The 16505-nt window shown below is 40.0% G+C and overlaps 1 protein-coding gene across 4 annotated transcripts in view; it reads left to right on the top strand.

The window, feature by feature from the left end:
• The first annotated feature begins 3792 nt into the window (after nt 1-3792).
• Nucleotides 3793-16505, top strand: part of LOC131884503 (probable G-protein coupled receptor 158) — a 33564-nt gene continuing 20851 nt past the window's right edge. Inside the window, exons 1-6 of one of the 4 annotated variants that reach the window (XM_059232311.1) lie at nt 3793-3944; nt 4031-5589; nt 6975-7158; nt 7291-7414; nt 13998-14141; nt 14197-14397. In XM_059232311.1, the coding sequence (XP_059088294.1) occupies nt 4461-5589; nt 6975-7158; nt 7291-7414; nt 13998-14141; nt 14197-14397 (1782 nt within the window). In that variant the 5' untranslated portion in view covers nt 3793-3944; nt 4031-4460. The remainder of the gene's footprint in view (nt 3945-4030; nt 5590-6974; nt 7159-7290; nt 7415-13997; nt 14142-14196; nt 14398-16505) is intronic. The other 3 variants (XM_059232310.1, XM_059232313.1, XM_059232314.1) reach the window with 3 other exon arrangements.

Here is a 16505-nt window from a genome sequence, read left to right on the forward strand (position 1 = left end):
AAGGTTCTTGAGGAACCAGCTTTAGTTAGGCAGGTCTCGTTCATTTCCATGGGAGAAGCTTGTCTTCGACCAAGGTCTTAGACGAAGAGCTAGCCATGGTTGGTTTTAAATTAGTTCGAGGTGATAGATTACGCCCTGACAATGGCATTTTTCCGCATGGAAAATGGTGTAAAACTATGACAGCAAGCTCATGAGGTGCGTTATAACTTCTACAATCCAAAAAGTATGTAATAGTTAGGGCGGGGAAGGTATTATGTATTCGTTTTTTTACAAGTAATTGAGGTTCAAGAACATTTTTTCAATTTAAAGGAGCTCCCTCAATGTGATTCCTTCTGTTTTTTTGTTAGTTTTTTCACGGGCTTTTCTAACTACTACAAGGAATGTAACCCCCAGTGCTATTGAAATGAAAGGTTATAAGTCGTCTATTCATTACCTTTCAATCTTTCCATGTTATTTGGTCTACCATCGAGTTTGATTTGGCAGACCGAGCTAGGCCTGGAATGTAGGGTTGATCTGGAATGCTACTTAAAAAATTGTTTACTTTGTCCTTGGACAATTCTTGATCATAGGGATTTTCAAAGACCTTTCAGCTCATTGTTGCAATTCTCCTAAACAAACATTAACAATCAGTAACTTTGATTGTCTTTCATATAGGCATTCACTTTAGCTGTGTTAAAGAGAGTACTAAAAAGTTATTCCACTCTTATTCTAGGATGAGACAGTGATTCCTGCAGTACATATTGTAAAGGACTAAGATCAATTGGTCTTATAGTTGTTTAGAGTTAATAAAGGTGATGTTAACTATGACATAAGTTTAGACTTTAATTATTGCAAGGATCTCTTATCAGATATTTGGGTGATTACGCCGCAAACCCAAGACCAGCTTCATACATTTTAAGAAGTTAGCATATCAAATTTTTGGATTGGTATGATAACTCTTGCTGAATTTCAAAATGAACTGATTTTCAAAACGAACTGATTTTCAAAACGAACTGATTTTCAAATCGAACTGATTTTCAAAACGAACTGATTTTTGAGGAATTCCAAATGTTTTCAAAGGTTTTTGCTTTGGCTTCATATCACGTCCTCTATTAGTTATGCATTGAAAAACAGAAACTTTGGTCAAAAACAAGAGACATGCACATGTTTCTGCCACTTTCAATTAGACTTAAATGAGAGTTTAGAACATTAAGTACCAGAAGTGTCACTACTTGCTCATTCTTTCTTACCTCTTCATTGTGATTTTTGCTTTCAGAATTTCCCTATGGACACAATATTGGTGATTTCGCCATATTGGTATTGGGCAATTGAAGGTGAAATTCACATTTGACCACAATGCCAATGGGAAATACCCTCGTGTTGAAAACACTGCAAGAACAGTTTCACTTAATCATAGATAATCATGCCTAGGGTGCCCTAGACAAACTATGGTCAACAATGATGTTATTTTGACACTCAATTGACGTGGATTAGTGAAGTACCTGAGTTCAGGCGAAATTTTTTGCCGTCATGGCCATTTGTTGACTCCAGCGCAACCATGGTTCAAACAAATTTGATAGAGAAAGCCAGCTTGACTTTTCATTGGCATTTAGTTATTGGGCATGGACATGGTTTAACCATGAAATGAATTTGAAAAAAACCACAATAATGCAGTTCAAAACATTTGACACTTGGTGGCTTCCCTTCAATGCAGTGTATATATTAAACCTTATCATTAGCCTCCTCATTTGAAAGGAGAAGCCCTGAATGAGCAATTTCAAGGCAAGTAGGAGGAGTCGAAAATTCCAGCCCATTTCACCACTTAATGCCAAACTGTTGACCAAGCCGATCTGGCCAAGACTAACCCAGCCTTAAGACATAATACAGGTTGAATTGGCGTTGCTACTTTGTCGTTTCTCCCTTGTGGGTCACCCAAGAAAGGGAATCTGTGACTGAGCGGAGTCCACCTCTTTTTTTAGAAGTCCGTGACCAAATCTACTCTTGGGTTGCTGCTAGTAATATGGCACTGAATGGAATGAAATTCCGCTCAATGACCCTTCGGTCGGCGCCATTCAGCACTCCACTATTAGATGATGAAGGTAAGCTAGGATAACCAGTAGATCTTATCCATGAAGAATTTAGGTGTAGTCCTCCAAGATAATGGAAAGTTCGATGAATATATCCAGTGGAAAGTTGGCAAAGCTTTTCAAACATGTGGTTGGATACATCGCACTTTTAAGTCCAGAGATAGCATCACGTACAAGCATCTGTACAAATCGGTTGTCCAGTCACTTCTTGAATATGACTCGCCCATTTGGACCCCAATTAGTTCATCAGGTTTGTGAACGCTCGAGCATGTCCAAAGATTGAGGATATGATAGGATCGTATTGGGAGAGGGTAGAAAGGTTTGGGACTGTGCGCTATTCAGCGAAGGTACGAAAGACATCTGATACTGAACGTTTTCAAAAGTATCCATGAGCTTTGTCCCAACCCAGGAATTAGTATCAATTCTAGTGACCGTCTAGGCTTTATGTGCATTTTGAGAGCACCTTCAAGCCCTCGAGAATCCAGGCTAGTTAAAACAATGAAGTCCGCCTCTCTTCTTTCTTGGGCTCCTTCATTGTTTAATTTGCTGCCCTCAAATATTCGTAGGGAATACGTTGATCCTGTTGCATCTTTCAAGTCAGACTTGGACAAATTTTTAGATAGCATTCCAGATCAACCCTACATTCAAGGACTAGCTCGGTCTGCCGACTCAAATTCGTTGGTAGACCAAATATCATATAAAGATTGAAAGACGATATTATAGACGAATTATAACCTTTCATTTTGATAGAGCTGGGGATTACATTCCCTGTAGCGGTTAGAAAAGCCCGTGAAAAAACAAACTCCCCCCCCAAAATACATAACTTATATTACGTTTAATACTGAGTGGGTATTATTATGATTGGAACATTTTATTTGTGGACTGTTTGGCATTATATTCCTGGTAGCGGCAAATGTTGTTCATTCACGTCAATATTGTGCCCGGTTAAAGATGAGGAATATGATTTTTCCATAGGCTTATTGTTCGTGCTCCTATAAGTGTTCGTGGAACATACTTGCGGGTAAAACAAACATTCCTAGATTTTCATTCAAGATTTCTTGAATGTTTCTAAAACTACTACGTTGTCAAAAGCATGAAGGAACTCACGTGGCAGCGACTTCCTATGAGGTTGTATGATGTATCAGATCAAACCTCGTTGCGTTGGTTGTACCCAGTAGTTCCTCTCTGAAAGGAAAATAAAAGAGAAAGAACCAGAAGCTTTCCTTTTCGGAGCTGAACTTTAGGTACAATATCTACTTCAGGCCCAAAAAGGTGATGGTTGTATCACAATAACATCCATAAAAGGAGACTTCGTTAAATGTTTTGTGGATAGTCACAGATTTTTACATACACACTAGCGTTCTGATTTGATTGTAGATTCTGTTTAGTATATAAAACCTGTATTGAAAAAAAAAATAATCGAGTACTTTGTACCATCTACTTTAAGGTCTGGCCGTTGGGAGAGAAATTCTGATAATGCCTCTCTCATCCCTTCCATAGCTCCCAACTCGCCATAGATCTTCTTCAGATTCCTGCACGTTGTTGTTTTCGTGATCTTCCTTCCTGTCTTCAACAGTTTTCCAGTTTCATTCCTTCGCGACCAATCCTGTTACATACCGTGGTTGGCGCTGCCATTTGTCAATTGAGAGCAGAGAACTTAGTCGGCGAGATGGGTTGTAACCTTGACGGAGCGCAGCAAACCAAGGACCAATACAGGCAAGTCAAGCAGGATGATAATTTAGTTATGCGCCCAAGGCTGACTGTGCAACATCATTGTGAGAGAAGCATGGGTGATTGGAACTTGTGTGGATTACACTCAGGAAGTCTGAATAATGTGAAAAGTGGTTTGGCCGTCAGATCTTGATAAGAAGGGGGTAGGTAGGGCAATGATAAGTTATATACCCGATCAAATGCAATAGGTTTAGTTCATTTACAAAGTTAATGAATTTCAATGCCTTGCACAGTTGCAGGCCGATGATGGAAAGAAGATAAATGAGAGAAATGCTGGAACCTCTTTGTCCTTTTTTCTTAAAGATGTCTCTTGTTTCACTCCAATCTTTCTTGGTCTTCCATATCGTCAAAGTAGAGGACAGAAGAGACGAACCATCCTGATGTTCCCACATTGCAAGAGAAAAAAGGAAGAACCCACAGCCAAAATCACTTTCTCCAATCACCAAAAGCAAGGCGGCTACGTATGGCAAGTCTCAGAAGTAGATCCACATTGCTTACAAAACAACACATCTGCACAAGATGGAAAGCAAGAAAATAACGACAGCTCTTCGATTCCAAGGAAGATTATCTCAATTTCAAAATCAATTGCATTCAAATTATTGATTAAAAATAATTGGGTACAACCAATAGCGTATCATTAAAGCGAAGAAAGAAGAAAAAGACATGAAAATGAATAAGCTTTTTATCATGTATATTGATATGTTTGGATTGGCCATGGTTATGTGCGCAAAGTTGCACTCATTATCGGAATCATCATTTTCACCATCCCGACCGTCTCCACTTTTCGGAGACAACGTACCCTATCGATATCATCCAAGGTTACAGAAGCAAGAACGATACCATCTAAATCCCATTAGAAAATCCCGAAGAAGCGACGAAAAATTAACCAAGACACATCTAAAAAGATATGGTATAAACCTGATTTCATCAATCTTCCGATGGCCTCAAAAATCTAGAGGAGCTAACAAGCATTATTTGCACAACCAATTAAGGCCAATTCGATATCCTGATGATCGTGCAAGAAGAGCCGAACGATCTGTTGATACAAAAGATCAGTCTGTTCATGAAGGATCGAAAACTGAAGAGCCTCTTGCGAAACATGAGCAAGACAAACTGCAGCAAGCGGCTGGGCTTAATCACATACCAGGCTTTTCATCTTCAGAGGAGAAATTGTTAGAATACACGTACGACAGCTCTTCAGATCTTGATAATATATTGGTGCAAGACCCAAGTGACTACTCCGATGAAGCAAAGGAAGGTACCGAAGATGACGACAATGGCAGAAGCCGTTCTGGATCAAAGAATCGACGACATCGCCCAAGATTGGATATTGTGACTAAGCTCCTTCGAATAGTCGAATCACAAGCTCTCCAAGGTGCCAATTGTACTCCAGGGACAGACTTAAATCTTGGCGATAAAGTAGTGAATCGTTATGCCCAAGAACGTTTCCATCAAGCTGCCCGGGTTGCAGTGAATAGGGCGAACTGGTTGACGAGAATGTGGAAGTACGCCCCAGAAGTGATTGGACAGTCTGAGTATCTTCTTCACACCTCTATAATGTCAATGGTGGAATTCAACGAGGATATTTTTGCAGCTGGGAACTGCTATGACGCTGAAGAATATAAAAGTTACTTCCTTTTTTGTCCTTACGCCTATCGACTTCCAGAGGGTCCTATTTTGGCAAAGGATCTCGCTATCGAGTACAAATATCTGAGCAATACGTCTGAATGGTTCTTTATAGCCAGAAAGGAAGCTGAAAAAGTCATAGAGATGGGAAAGTCCTTGAAAATCGGTAAGTCATTTTACTGCTATGATGGATTAGCGCCATTCCCGTTGGGCGAATTTAGGAACCATTGGCATTGGACACGCAATCAAATCGTTTTTTTCAAAAGCATGATCTCCATGGCTGTTTTTGATGGCTGCTCATCTTTGCTGGTTTTTTCCTTAAGATTGGAACGAATATTGTATCTGATTGGTTTGCTTCATGAAAGCTACATCTTTGGGAACCAGCCTCCTCAGCTATTCTTATGTCTAATAAAAAACAGGCAACTTGAAGCTTGAAAGAACATTGACCCTCGTGCTTGGGAATTGCTGATGTGAGCATACTCCGTTATTACTTGGGGCATATGGATTTTGCTAGATGTGGCTCTTTTGCTTAAGCATGAGCTGGGATTTGTGTGGCCAATTAAGGCAGGCAGTATAACTTAAAATAAATCAAATAATACGAGTGCACTCACAAGTTCAAAAGCTTTTTGGTAAAACGCAATAAGTGAATCTTCACTTCTATCAGCAAAATGCTGCTGAGGTTTCATCCGTCGTTCATAAATCATGAAAATTCCACCAAGGCATACATACCCGCAAGCTTTTGAGCCTCACGCTTTCCTATCAATCAGACTAAATAATCTTTATTTGTGAAGGAATATAAAAGCATATATGGCGATCTAGCAAGAATGCATAATTTAACGGCTCTCTACGTGGCTACAGCTTCCTAATTTCCTTCATGAAATATTAAGACCTCTCTAATGATACCTGTTTTACCTGCTGCAATAAAAATCGCCATCAATCACAAATACTTTATATGGTTACCGCAATTTATTGACGAGAACTGACACAATTCTAACCTAAGTGCAATGATAGTCTAAATACTCGACAAAATTGCATAAATCAAATCATAATTGTCTTAGTATTTTGTCTAATATGTTCTATATCAATTTCAGGGGATAACAAATCAGTTACATTTTTAATAAGACTGTTGTTACATCAAGTTAGTATTTTGCTACAAATCATAAGGCCTAAATTAAACAAAAGTATATACTTGCGCCCAGCGGTTATAATGAAGTTTGAATTCAGGCGGAAACAGCTGAACTATTCTGAAAACACTGCCATGATTGATTTTATTATGGGAAAGTAATTTGATATCCTAAAAAAGTCAGTTAGAATAATTAGAATAGATTTCAGAAACACTCCCACTCTATGTAATTAACTACAGTAGTGTAGTGTAGTTGTATGTAGTGTTAGTAGTGTTTATTGAAAGTTGGATTATTATAGGCAGCATTGCAATTACACTAAATACAATTTTCGTAACCGTATAAACAATGCATACGAAAATTTGTAAGGAACAATGGATCGAACCCAATCCAGTGAAACAAATAAAGATTTATTCCTTTCTTTTTTTAGGTTATCACACATACCCTTTCAACGCCACTGCCCACACTAGCCGGGAAACTGATATGATATTAAGGGTTGCTTACGAGGATGGAGCTTGGTCCAAGCCCTATTATGATTGTGGAGGGGGAAATATTTGGATGATGACTTACACTGTGCCTTTCTTTGGCTTCGAGAATGGGAAATACTTTTTTAAGTAAGTCAATTGTTGATTGAAAATTCGGCACTCTAATTGTGTAAAACGCTATGAAAATACTTTTAGACAAACTTTTGTCAAGTCGGTGAAACATTTGAGACTTGATGCATTTTTCCTTGAAAACTTTTCTAGAGGGACAAGCGGAATTGATATTGACTTACGGCGAGTCGACATCAACCAATGTAAAGGGCCAATAGGGGCTGGTACCTTGAATATTTTTGGAGGGACAGACAAGTGCAAAACTGAATCCACAATGGTGAGTGATCTAAATATATCAAGAAGTACATGCTGTAATACAATTCTCAGCCCGAATCAAACTCTTGTCGCATAGAAATTGTTTTGAATGTGTGACCAAACTTTGATTAAGAGCTGAAATCCAAGAATTTGGCATTTTAATTAATTGTATATCTGATACGGATCCTTCCCTATTGTATTTAATTCTCAATACTCCTGAAATTATAAAAGCTGATTACAAATCAATAAGATGCAATTGAGACCAAACGCTGAGCCAAAAATTGATGTACGAAGACTTTTGAATCTTGGCAAAGATGTTTGTTGTGGAATAGGAGGGTTAGAGTTCTCAAACTGGTCTGTTCAGGCTGGGTGGAAAAACGGAGACGTTCTTGCCTTAGGCTTGCCCTTAGCTTGCCTGAGGACAGTTGGGCACCCAAGGCCTTTGTTACACGGCTTTCCTTTCCTCCTACAGTTCTTCGTCGCAAGATGCACAGTTGCTACATATCATAGCTTTCCATCTTCTCTTATGGCTTTCCTTTTCAGCCAAATACAGCACAGATCGGAAGGGAGAAGGGAAAGAAAAAAGTGTAGTCGGTTAGGTTATGAAAATAATGAAAAATACGAAGAAAACATTGAAAAAGACAAGAATTTTTCAACTTGACACAACAAATACTGCTTATGAACCTCTTTAATAAAAAGTAGTTGTTGTGAGGGTGGCGAGAACTTTGAACTGACAATAACTGACAGACTCGGCATTCTCTCCACTAGGGTTGGCATTTTCCAGATAGACCAGCCTAGGAGTGTCCAGCAGATACTCTTCGTATATATATATATTTTTTGATATATTGGCGTGCCACTTCGGACTTTTAATCAAAAAGAGCGGAGAGCAAAAAGTTACTGTAATCGTTAGGCCCGGCCAAGACAGTGTTACTAATAAGGATTAAAAGGAATTGTAATAGAGAAAAGTATCAGTCAGCATTGTTAGCGCACATTATCTAAAACTACTAAAACACTGTTAAAGTGTTAAGCTGAAAAAAAATGTTGTTCTTGGTCTTAATTGGTAAGGTACACCGTAATTATATTTGAACTTGAAATCCAGCCTAAGGCGAGTTTTTTTGACGCTAGTATATCTGAATTAAAGCTTGGACGTTATCCAGAATGAGCATTAGCTCACCACTTTGCTGAGTTTAGTTTTATAACAGTTAACGTCCAAGCCCCTAACTCGAAGCTTTAAAAAACTAGCCTTTAGAAGGAAATGGCGAGGGATATCGGAAATGGGGCCACAATGAGCTTAGAAATTATTATTGTTTCATATCAAAGTATGTACAAAAGCTAAAACTTGAGATAGATAGGGCTAGGGCAGCGAAATTTGATATTTGGAAACAATTTTCGTTGTTTTCTAACAATTTCTTCCATTTGGTGGCCCCTGAATGTCAGTAAGTGGCAGGAAAAAAGCCAAAATTAATACCAAATTGACCACTGGTGGTTGAAGCGACTGGCCAATAAAGAAAAACTTTTGTTAACAAGAAACGTAAATCCTTCAAACTCATGCGTGCTATTCCAAACATCAAAAAATTTGTTGCCAACATCTCTGGCATGGACGGCAAAATCTGGGCTAAAAAGATACATCCAGCAATTGTGATTGCTCCAACCTTTGACCAAAGAAACAGCTTTTCAGATACAAACAGACCTATTCACATGCGAGTCAAAAGGAGTGCTAGCTGATGCGTTATGAGTCACAAAGTGAACAGACACTATTGTTGTTAATGAAATTATAATGAACTTTTGAAAAAATACCCCAAAAAGGCTCAGAATAAAAGGAGCTTTTCAGTTTCTACTCGGCCATGGTTTCGAAGTTGCCTACCCTGTTGTCGATTCGATTCCATGAAAGAGTGCTTTTTCTTAAAGGTTCTGTCGAAACAGTACATGAAAGGAAAGAACAAGAAGGCCTCGCTTCTGGTTCTGTCTTCTTTTGCTCATATAACCATGAGCTCAGATAGAATTATATGATCAAGGGCTCACGTAAGCAAACACGGGAAAATGACGATGTTTCCTAGCAATATTATGCTTTCATTATCTTCTCTCCAAGGGATAGGCCAAGTGACTTTTTTTGCATTATAAACATAGTTGCACAACAGAAGAACTATGGCTGAGCAATGAATTATCTGACTGAATAATTAATTGTCTATATTGGTTTGTCTAATTCTCCGCACTCGTATTTTCATGCACCACACTGATTATCAGATTATTTAGATACCAGCATTGGCTACTCTGGTAGGAGATGTGTTTGAATAATTCAATTGAAATTTAATGGTTCATAATCAAAGTAAATCCCCGTAATATTGAAGTCAAATATAAGAACAGGCTCATACTAGTACTAGGTGGCTTACTATCTACGGAACGTTTGCTAAATGAGCTCAGAAAGGGGACTAACAAAGGCAGTCCAGGAAAATAAATCTAATTACGTTGAAGTGACATTGATCATTGTTTTCTTGACATCTAAATGAAAAATACCAGAAAACGGTTACAAACTGAAGACAATTTGCCAACCTAATTCTTGACGCCAGATAATCGCTCAAGATTTCCAGATTTTCCAGCACGACTGAATGCCAAAATGTAGACTTCCTACTGGCTTCATTTAATTTGGAAATATGGATGTGATTTCTCATTAAAATTTGCATTGTTTTGATATAAATACTTTTTTCGTATTGAGAATACTTGCTTAACGTTATTGTTGCTGCAGAAAATCGGATTCCTCAACCCGCGAAAAAATATCACCAATATCCAACCGTTACCAATATCAAATCCTGCAACGCTGCCACGAATCATCCGATTTTAGAGCTTGGCGGGAAAGCAAGTTTGTAGGATAATGGTGGGAAAATTCAAATTGAGATGTCGCAGTAATATCTGGCTCCCTCCAAAGCCGGGAATGGTTTGGACCTTGCAGGTTTTCTTCTTCTCCCATTGCTTCCTTTTCACCGTGTTTTCTGGCTCTCTCGTTGGGTTTTTTGGACCCATCGGCCCTTTCTAACAAAACTAGCTTGATGCCGGGCGGTGATACTTGGGGCAACTGGAAGTCCTTAGATTGTTCGGGTTCCGATCACCGACCTTGATCCGCACATTTCTAACAATTCCACTTTGGTCAGGGTACGTTTCTATTACAAGTCGCGAAAGGTTACTTGGTTGGATCTCGCCTTTGAGGATGACAGCGTCACCGAATTGCAAACTGCCTCCTTCTTTGATTCACTTGGCTCGTGGTTCGAACAATTGCAAATACTCGTGGCGAAAGCTAGTCCAAAACTTCTCAGCCAAATATTCAGTTCATCTTCATTGCCGCTTGGAATACAAGTCAGGGAGGACGAATTTTCCTGGAGGAGGGATGAACACTCCTGCCTTTTGCGTGAGGAGCATGCTCTGATTCAACGGCAATGGACTGAGAGGATCGTTTAAACATTCCACGGTTAGGGGACGAGCATTCAAAAATTTTGCTCACCTCACATATCAACGGGCGGAGCGTTTCGTCATTCAGGAGGTGTCCATGGTCCAGCATAAGAAAGGCAAGAATTGAACGGATTGAGCGACTTTGTTGCTCCCAAATTCCTTTTGAAGCCCTTGAAGTCTGATCCTCGTTCCCTCAGGAACGCAGCCACAGAGTCCATCCATTTCCTCAAGAGCTTCACTTAGCTCCCGTTCTGCTCCGACAAAGTTTAGCCCATTGTCGGACCTTAGAAGTCGTATTGGACCTCTCCTGGACACCATGCGTCTCAAAGCCGCAATGTAGGAAGAGGTATCCAAGCACGTGGCCACCTCAATACGGACCGCTCTTGAACTCAAGCAGGAGAAAATCACCTGTATCTTGTTTAATCCTTTCGTCGGTTGCGAATCATGAACGGGCCGAAAAAAAAATCGAATGCAACGTAGGAGAATGGCGGTGTAGTTTGAAGTCGGTCCAAGGGTAAATCAGCCATTGGAGGCTGATCTGTTTTACCTCGGAGATATGAAAATAGCTTGATGAAAATCCCCGAACTCGAGGTTCACTCCTTGGATCCAACATCCACTTTGGTGGTGGTGGGGGGGCGTTAATGGTGAATCCTCGGCCTTCGTGAGCGACTTGGGCGTGATGGCTGCCAACGATGAGATCGGAAAGATTTTCTTTCTTGGGGATAATAAATAGATGGACAACTTGATTGCAAGCTTTCCTAAACAACCTCTGACTCTCAACAATCCATGCGCATCCACAATTGGGCACAACTTCGACAAAGGACTACTAACTTTAACCAAGGCTCTGTTTCTTTCTCGTTCACATTTTGGTTCGGGTCTTCCAAGAGCTTCGATCTCCTTTCCAAACATTTGAGCCTGCTCTCTCTTGAGCAATAGCCTCTCGGCTTCGTCTAAATGAACGATTCCTTGAAGTGAATCAATTCTCTAGGATTTGAGTGGCAATTTCTTTCTTCCATTTCGGTCTCTGGAGCTCGATTCCACGTCGTGCTTGAACTTCAAGAACTTCAAAAATCGCAAGTATACTCAAATCGATCGTTTTAGTTTGTACCAGTCCGAATGTCGATTGATCATAAGGTCCAAGAAGTGCTCATTCTCGATTTGAGTAGCCCGCACAGCCATTTCTCTCTTCTCCTCTGGGTCATTATGCTCAATATGGAATTTCTCCACAACAGGCAATTTCCAAAAACAAATTCAATTCGTTAAGAATTGAAGTCCAATAAACTATCGATGGGCAGCTTGAATCCCAACACAACTCAATCCTCTTGGGGCGTTATCGGCCGGATTTTGAGAAGTCTCGCCGGGACATGGGCGACCAAACAGAGCGATTTTTTTTTTCTGACCCGATTAGCCACAAACAGATGGAATCGGCGCTCTTCATTGCAAATATACCCAATAACAACAGTGCTATCCGTCCAATAGTACTGGCTCAATTCTTCAATATCCAACTGGCTTCTTACATGATCCGAAAGTGAGGCAGTGAGAACGGCTGCAACAAATTCCATCCGTGGAACTGTTGTTGGCTGGCTAGGGGCCACTCGAGCTTTTCCGGCAACAAAGCTCACCTAGATATTTCCGTTCTCGTCCTCCAGCCTTAAATAAGCCATTGCTCCGTATCTATCGGTCGATTCGTCGGAAAACCAATGACGTTCTGCCGAAGTTTGTTTTCCATATCCAGCGTTCATGGTAATTTCACCAGTGATAACTCTTGTAACTCATCAATCCACTTAACCCACTTTCGCTTGAGGTCCGTTGGAACTGGACTATCCCATCCGATTTTCAGGGAGTAAAGTTCTTTCAAAATAATGCGACCAGGGAGAAGGAAGGCCGTCCCAGCCCCCACCGGGTCGTAAACACTCGAGATTGTTGATAACATCGATCGTTGAGTAAGTATAGTTTTGTCAATCTTTACTCACAATTCAGTTGTATCCCAAATCCTAAAGCTCTCAAGCTCTCTCGGCTGGAAGCTCCGAAGTCTCAATGGCAAAATTTTCCCGTGGGGTGCTCTCTAATCCACAGGAATCGACCGCAAGAACTCCCTTGAATTTGATACGAATTGTGTGAGGCGAAATCCTCCTTTCCATCACAAGTCTTTAACTTTTTTGGCCACGTGTAGAGCCTCTGACACACTTCCCATACTTTTGAGACAATCGTCTACGCAAACATTCCGGTTTATCGTGGTGCCAGGAGTTCCGCTGAATTCGTGGCCATGATCAATGGCGGTTCACTTCAAAGCGTAGTTAGAACAACTTGGGAACAAATTGGGGAACCGAACAGATGGCGAGTCATTTCATATTCCACAAGATTACCATTCTCGTCGTTTTCTTGGAACCAGCTGAAACGAAGAGAGCTTGCTTCTTAGCCAATTTGACCTGACCTCACTTGGCTCATGACTTCGTCCTCTTCATCGTTCGGACCGTATCGAATCTCGGCCGCATTACGGGCGTGGCTCCCGTGGAAGGAATCACCCTCCATCTTCGCATCAGACGGGTTCAAAATTTGTTCACTCTCGTGCTTTCTCTCAAAGAAACGCTGACAAAGAAATCACTGATGTTGCTGCAGAAAATCGGCAATTTTAAGGCAGGTACGTGACAAGGGTCTAGCATTTCGCAATTACTCTGTCGCTTTTCACGAATCATCCGGTTTTGGAGGTTGGCGAGAAAACAAGTTTGAAGGATAATGGCGGGAAAAATCAAATTTGGATATCGCGTTAACAGTTACTAATATTTGATCCACCAACGGATTTGCTTTGGCAGGCCTGGCTAGCCATTGAATGCAGGGTTCAACGGTCTCATAACGCGCGTTAAGCCTCTATGGGTCCAAGAAAATTACAAAACCTTCGTATATTTGCCAATGTGTGTCATAATTTGTATATTTGTATGGGAACTCAGCGTTATCATGAAAAAAGTGTATTTGATGAAATTATATTTTTCTCCCCATTCTGGGTCTTCTAAGTGTAAGACTAAATTGATGCTACGCCATAGCTGACGCTACAATAAAGAGGAATAATAAACCCCATTTGGTGCACGTGCTGAGCTGATGAAGAAAATGAAAATAAGAACACTTCGCCAAAAAATAAATTTGGTGATAATTTTAACTCTTTTTAGTGCCAACCAATATCAGGCCTAGGATTTAGGCGTGGAAGTTACAAATGTGTTTGTAAAATTGGCTATTATTTTTCTGACGCGTCTTCTCACAATAAGTTCTTCAATGGAACAACACTTGAAGAAGAATATGCCAAAATATTAGAGGTAAGCTGCCTTGTCATTGTGTCTGTGCTGTTACTAAATTTTTCGTTGGCTCCAGGGAGAAAAAAGCATATATGAAGATGACACCGCCTTTCAATGTCTGAAATGCGCTCCTGGGTGCGAGGAATGTGTGGACCCAAGCCCATGTATTGTTTCCCTAAATTGGGTGCTTCGTAGTATCCTCCTCATTCTTCAATGCATCATCATCGGCTGCCTCCCTATCGTTGTTCTCTTCACCTACAAGTACAAGAACATCAAGGTTGGTATTGGACTGAATCAAATTGTTTTGAAGTTGTAAACATTAGCCTCGACACAGGGACAAACAAAAAGAGGCACCAAATTCAAAACGTGAATTCTACGAAATCTGATTTTCCTAAGAAAGTAGCGTTTGATATTCCAAAAAAAAACGCCCTACATAGAAAGTTTGTATCTGATTCTCCATTTCTGGGAGTGAGAGGAGATCAAACCAAGAACCTCAATCATCTTAGGTAACTGTGATTTGAATTGTGAAAATTGAAATGGATTCGATTTTTACTTCAATCCGATTTAGCTCCATGATTACTCTTTGTGATCCCAATAATCATGAAACTCGAGATTTTTCTATTACAATCAGGATGGGCATTCTATTTTTGGACAATTTTGTCCACCCCTGTCCAAAAGAGGAAAAAAGTGTCCAAAAGTATCGAAAACTCGACACTTAAAAACTTAAAAACTATTTATGAAAATGCGTGTTTGAAAACAAAGCTCATTGATCGTGTCAAAAGCAAAATACACCCTGAAGACCTCTGTCATCCTCAAAATTAGATTTTTGTTTGAAGGGCAATTACTCAAATGGTTTTTCTTTCTTCAAAAAGCAAGCCCCCTACTTCCAATCCGTTGGCAAAAAAGTTTAAGAAACTGGGTTATTTGTTGATTAAATGAGGTTGTAGAATATGCATTGCGTTTCGTATTTAATAAGGATATAATATTACACTACCATTTGAAAGTTTTATGAGAGTATTTTTGTTTAAAGTCTTCACTACCTCTTGCCCAATTGCTAAAATTTCGAAATAGTATGTTTATGACATTGCTGAAGAGTACTTTGATAAACAGTACTTAGAATGTTGTTAGGTGACGATTTAAGACAGGTCCTGATGTAGAAAATCAGGAGGAATACTTCAAATTAATTAAAAACTGGCTAGAAATAGAAATATATAAAAAATATCAACAAGATTAAAATTTCGAAATGTATCTTTAAATATCCAATTTAGTCAATGAAGTCCTTCCTCCAAGCCAGCATGGGTTCCGAGCACATTTAAGCACGGTTACCTAACTGATTGAGCATTCAGAGCAGGTCTTCGAGGGACTGGAAAGCCACGAGTCAGTTGATGGTGTCTATCTTGATTTTGCCAAGGCCTTTGACAAGGTAGATCATGCCCTTTTGTTGAATAGACTTCATGCAATTGGGATCTAACGCAAAGTTCTCAATTCGATAAGAAGCTTCATTTAGGATAGGAAGCAAATTCGAGTCGAGGGATCCCTTGGTGACATACATGATAACAAGTCAGGTGCTCCCCAGGGTTCCATCTTAGGGCCCCTCCTTTTTATAATATTTGTTGCCCCGCTTCAAAAGCTTTGTATTACTGACATACAAAGGTAGTTTCTGGTAGGAAAGGCCAAGATTCCACTAGGCTTGCAAAGGACCTAGAAAGAATCTACTCGTGGGTAACTGAGAGTAATATGGCCCTGAACGGAATGAAATTCCGCTCAATGACCTTTGGGTCAACGCCTTTGAATACTCCAATCGTAGATAATGGAGGTAAAGATACTGAGCAGGTCTCATCTATGAAAGATTTAGGTGTAGTCCTCCAAAATAATGGAAAGTTCGATGAGTATATCCAGTTGAAGGTGGGTAAAGCTTTTCAAATGTGTGGTTGGATATATCGCACGTTTAATTCAGAGATAGCATCACGATGCTAACTCTGTACAAGTCGTTTGTCCAGCCACATCTTGAATATGCTTCACCCATTTGGGCTCCAATGAGTTCGACAGGTTTGCAACAGGGCGAACAAGTCCAAAGATGTTTCACTAGGAACATCACAGGAATGAGAGAGCTCTCGTATTCGGAGAGACTACAAAAATTGGGACTGTCCAGTGTTCAGAGAAGGTACGAAAGGTATCTGATACTGTACGTCTTCAAAAGTATCCATGAGCTCTGTCCCAACCCAGGATTTAGGGTCAATTCTAGTGACCGTCGAGGCTTAATGTTTTAGTACTGGGGATTGCATTCCTTGTAGCGGTTAGATAAGCCCTTGAAAAACCACACCAAACATATGAGAAAAAAACCAGTTGCTAAGTAAATGCAAGTGTCTTGACTTGTCTTTATTG

The sequence above is a fragment of the Tigriopus californicus genome, chromosome 8 (assembly GCF_007210705.1).
Source record: "Tigriopus californicus strain San Diego chromosome 8, Tcal_SD_v2.1, whole genome shotgun sequence".
NCBI lineage: Eukaryota > Metazoa > Arthropoda > Copepoda > Harpacticoida > Harpacticidae > Tigriopus > Tigriopus californicus.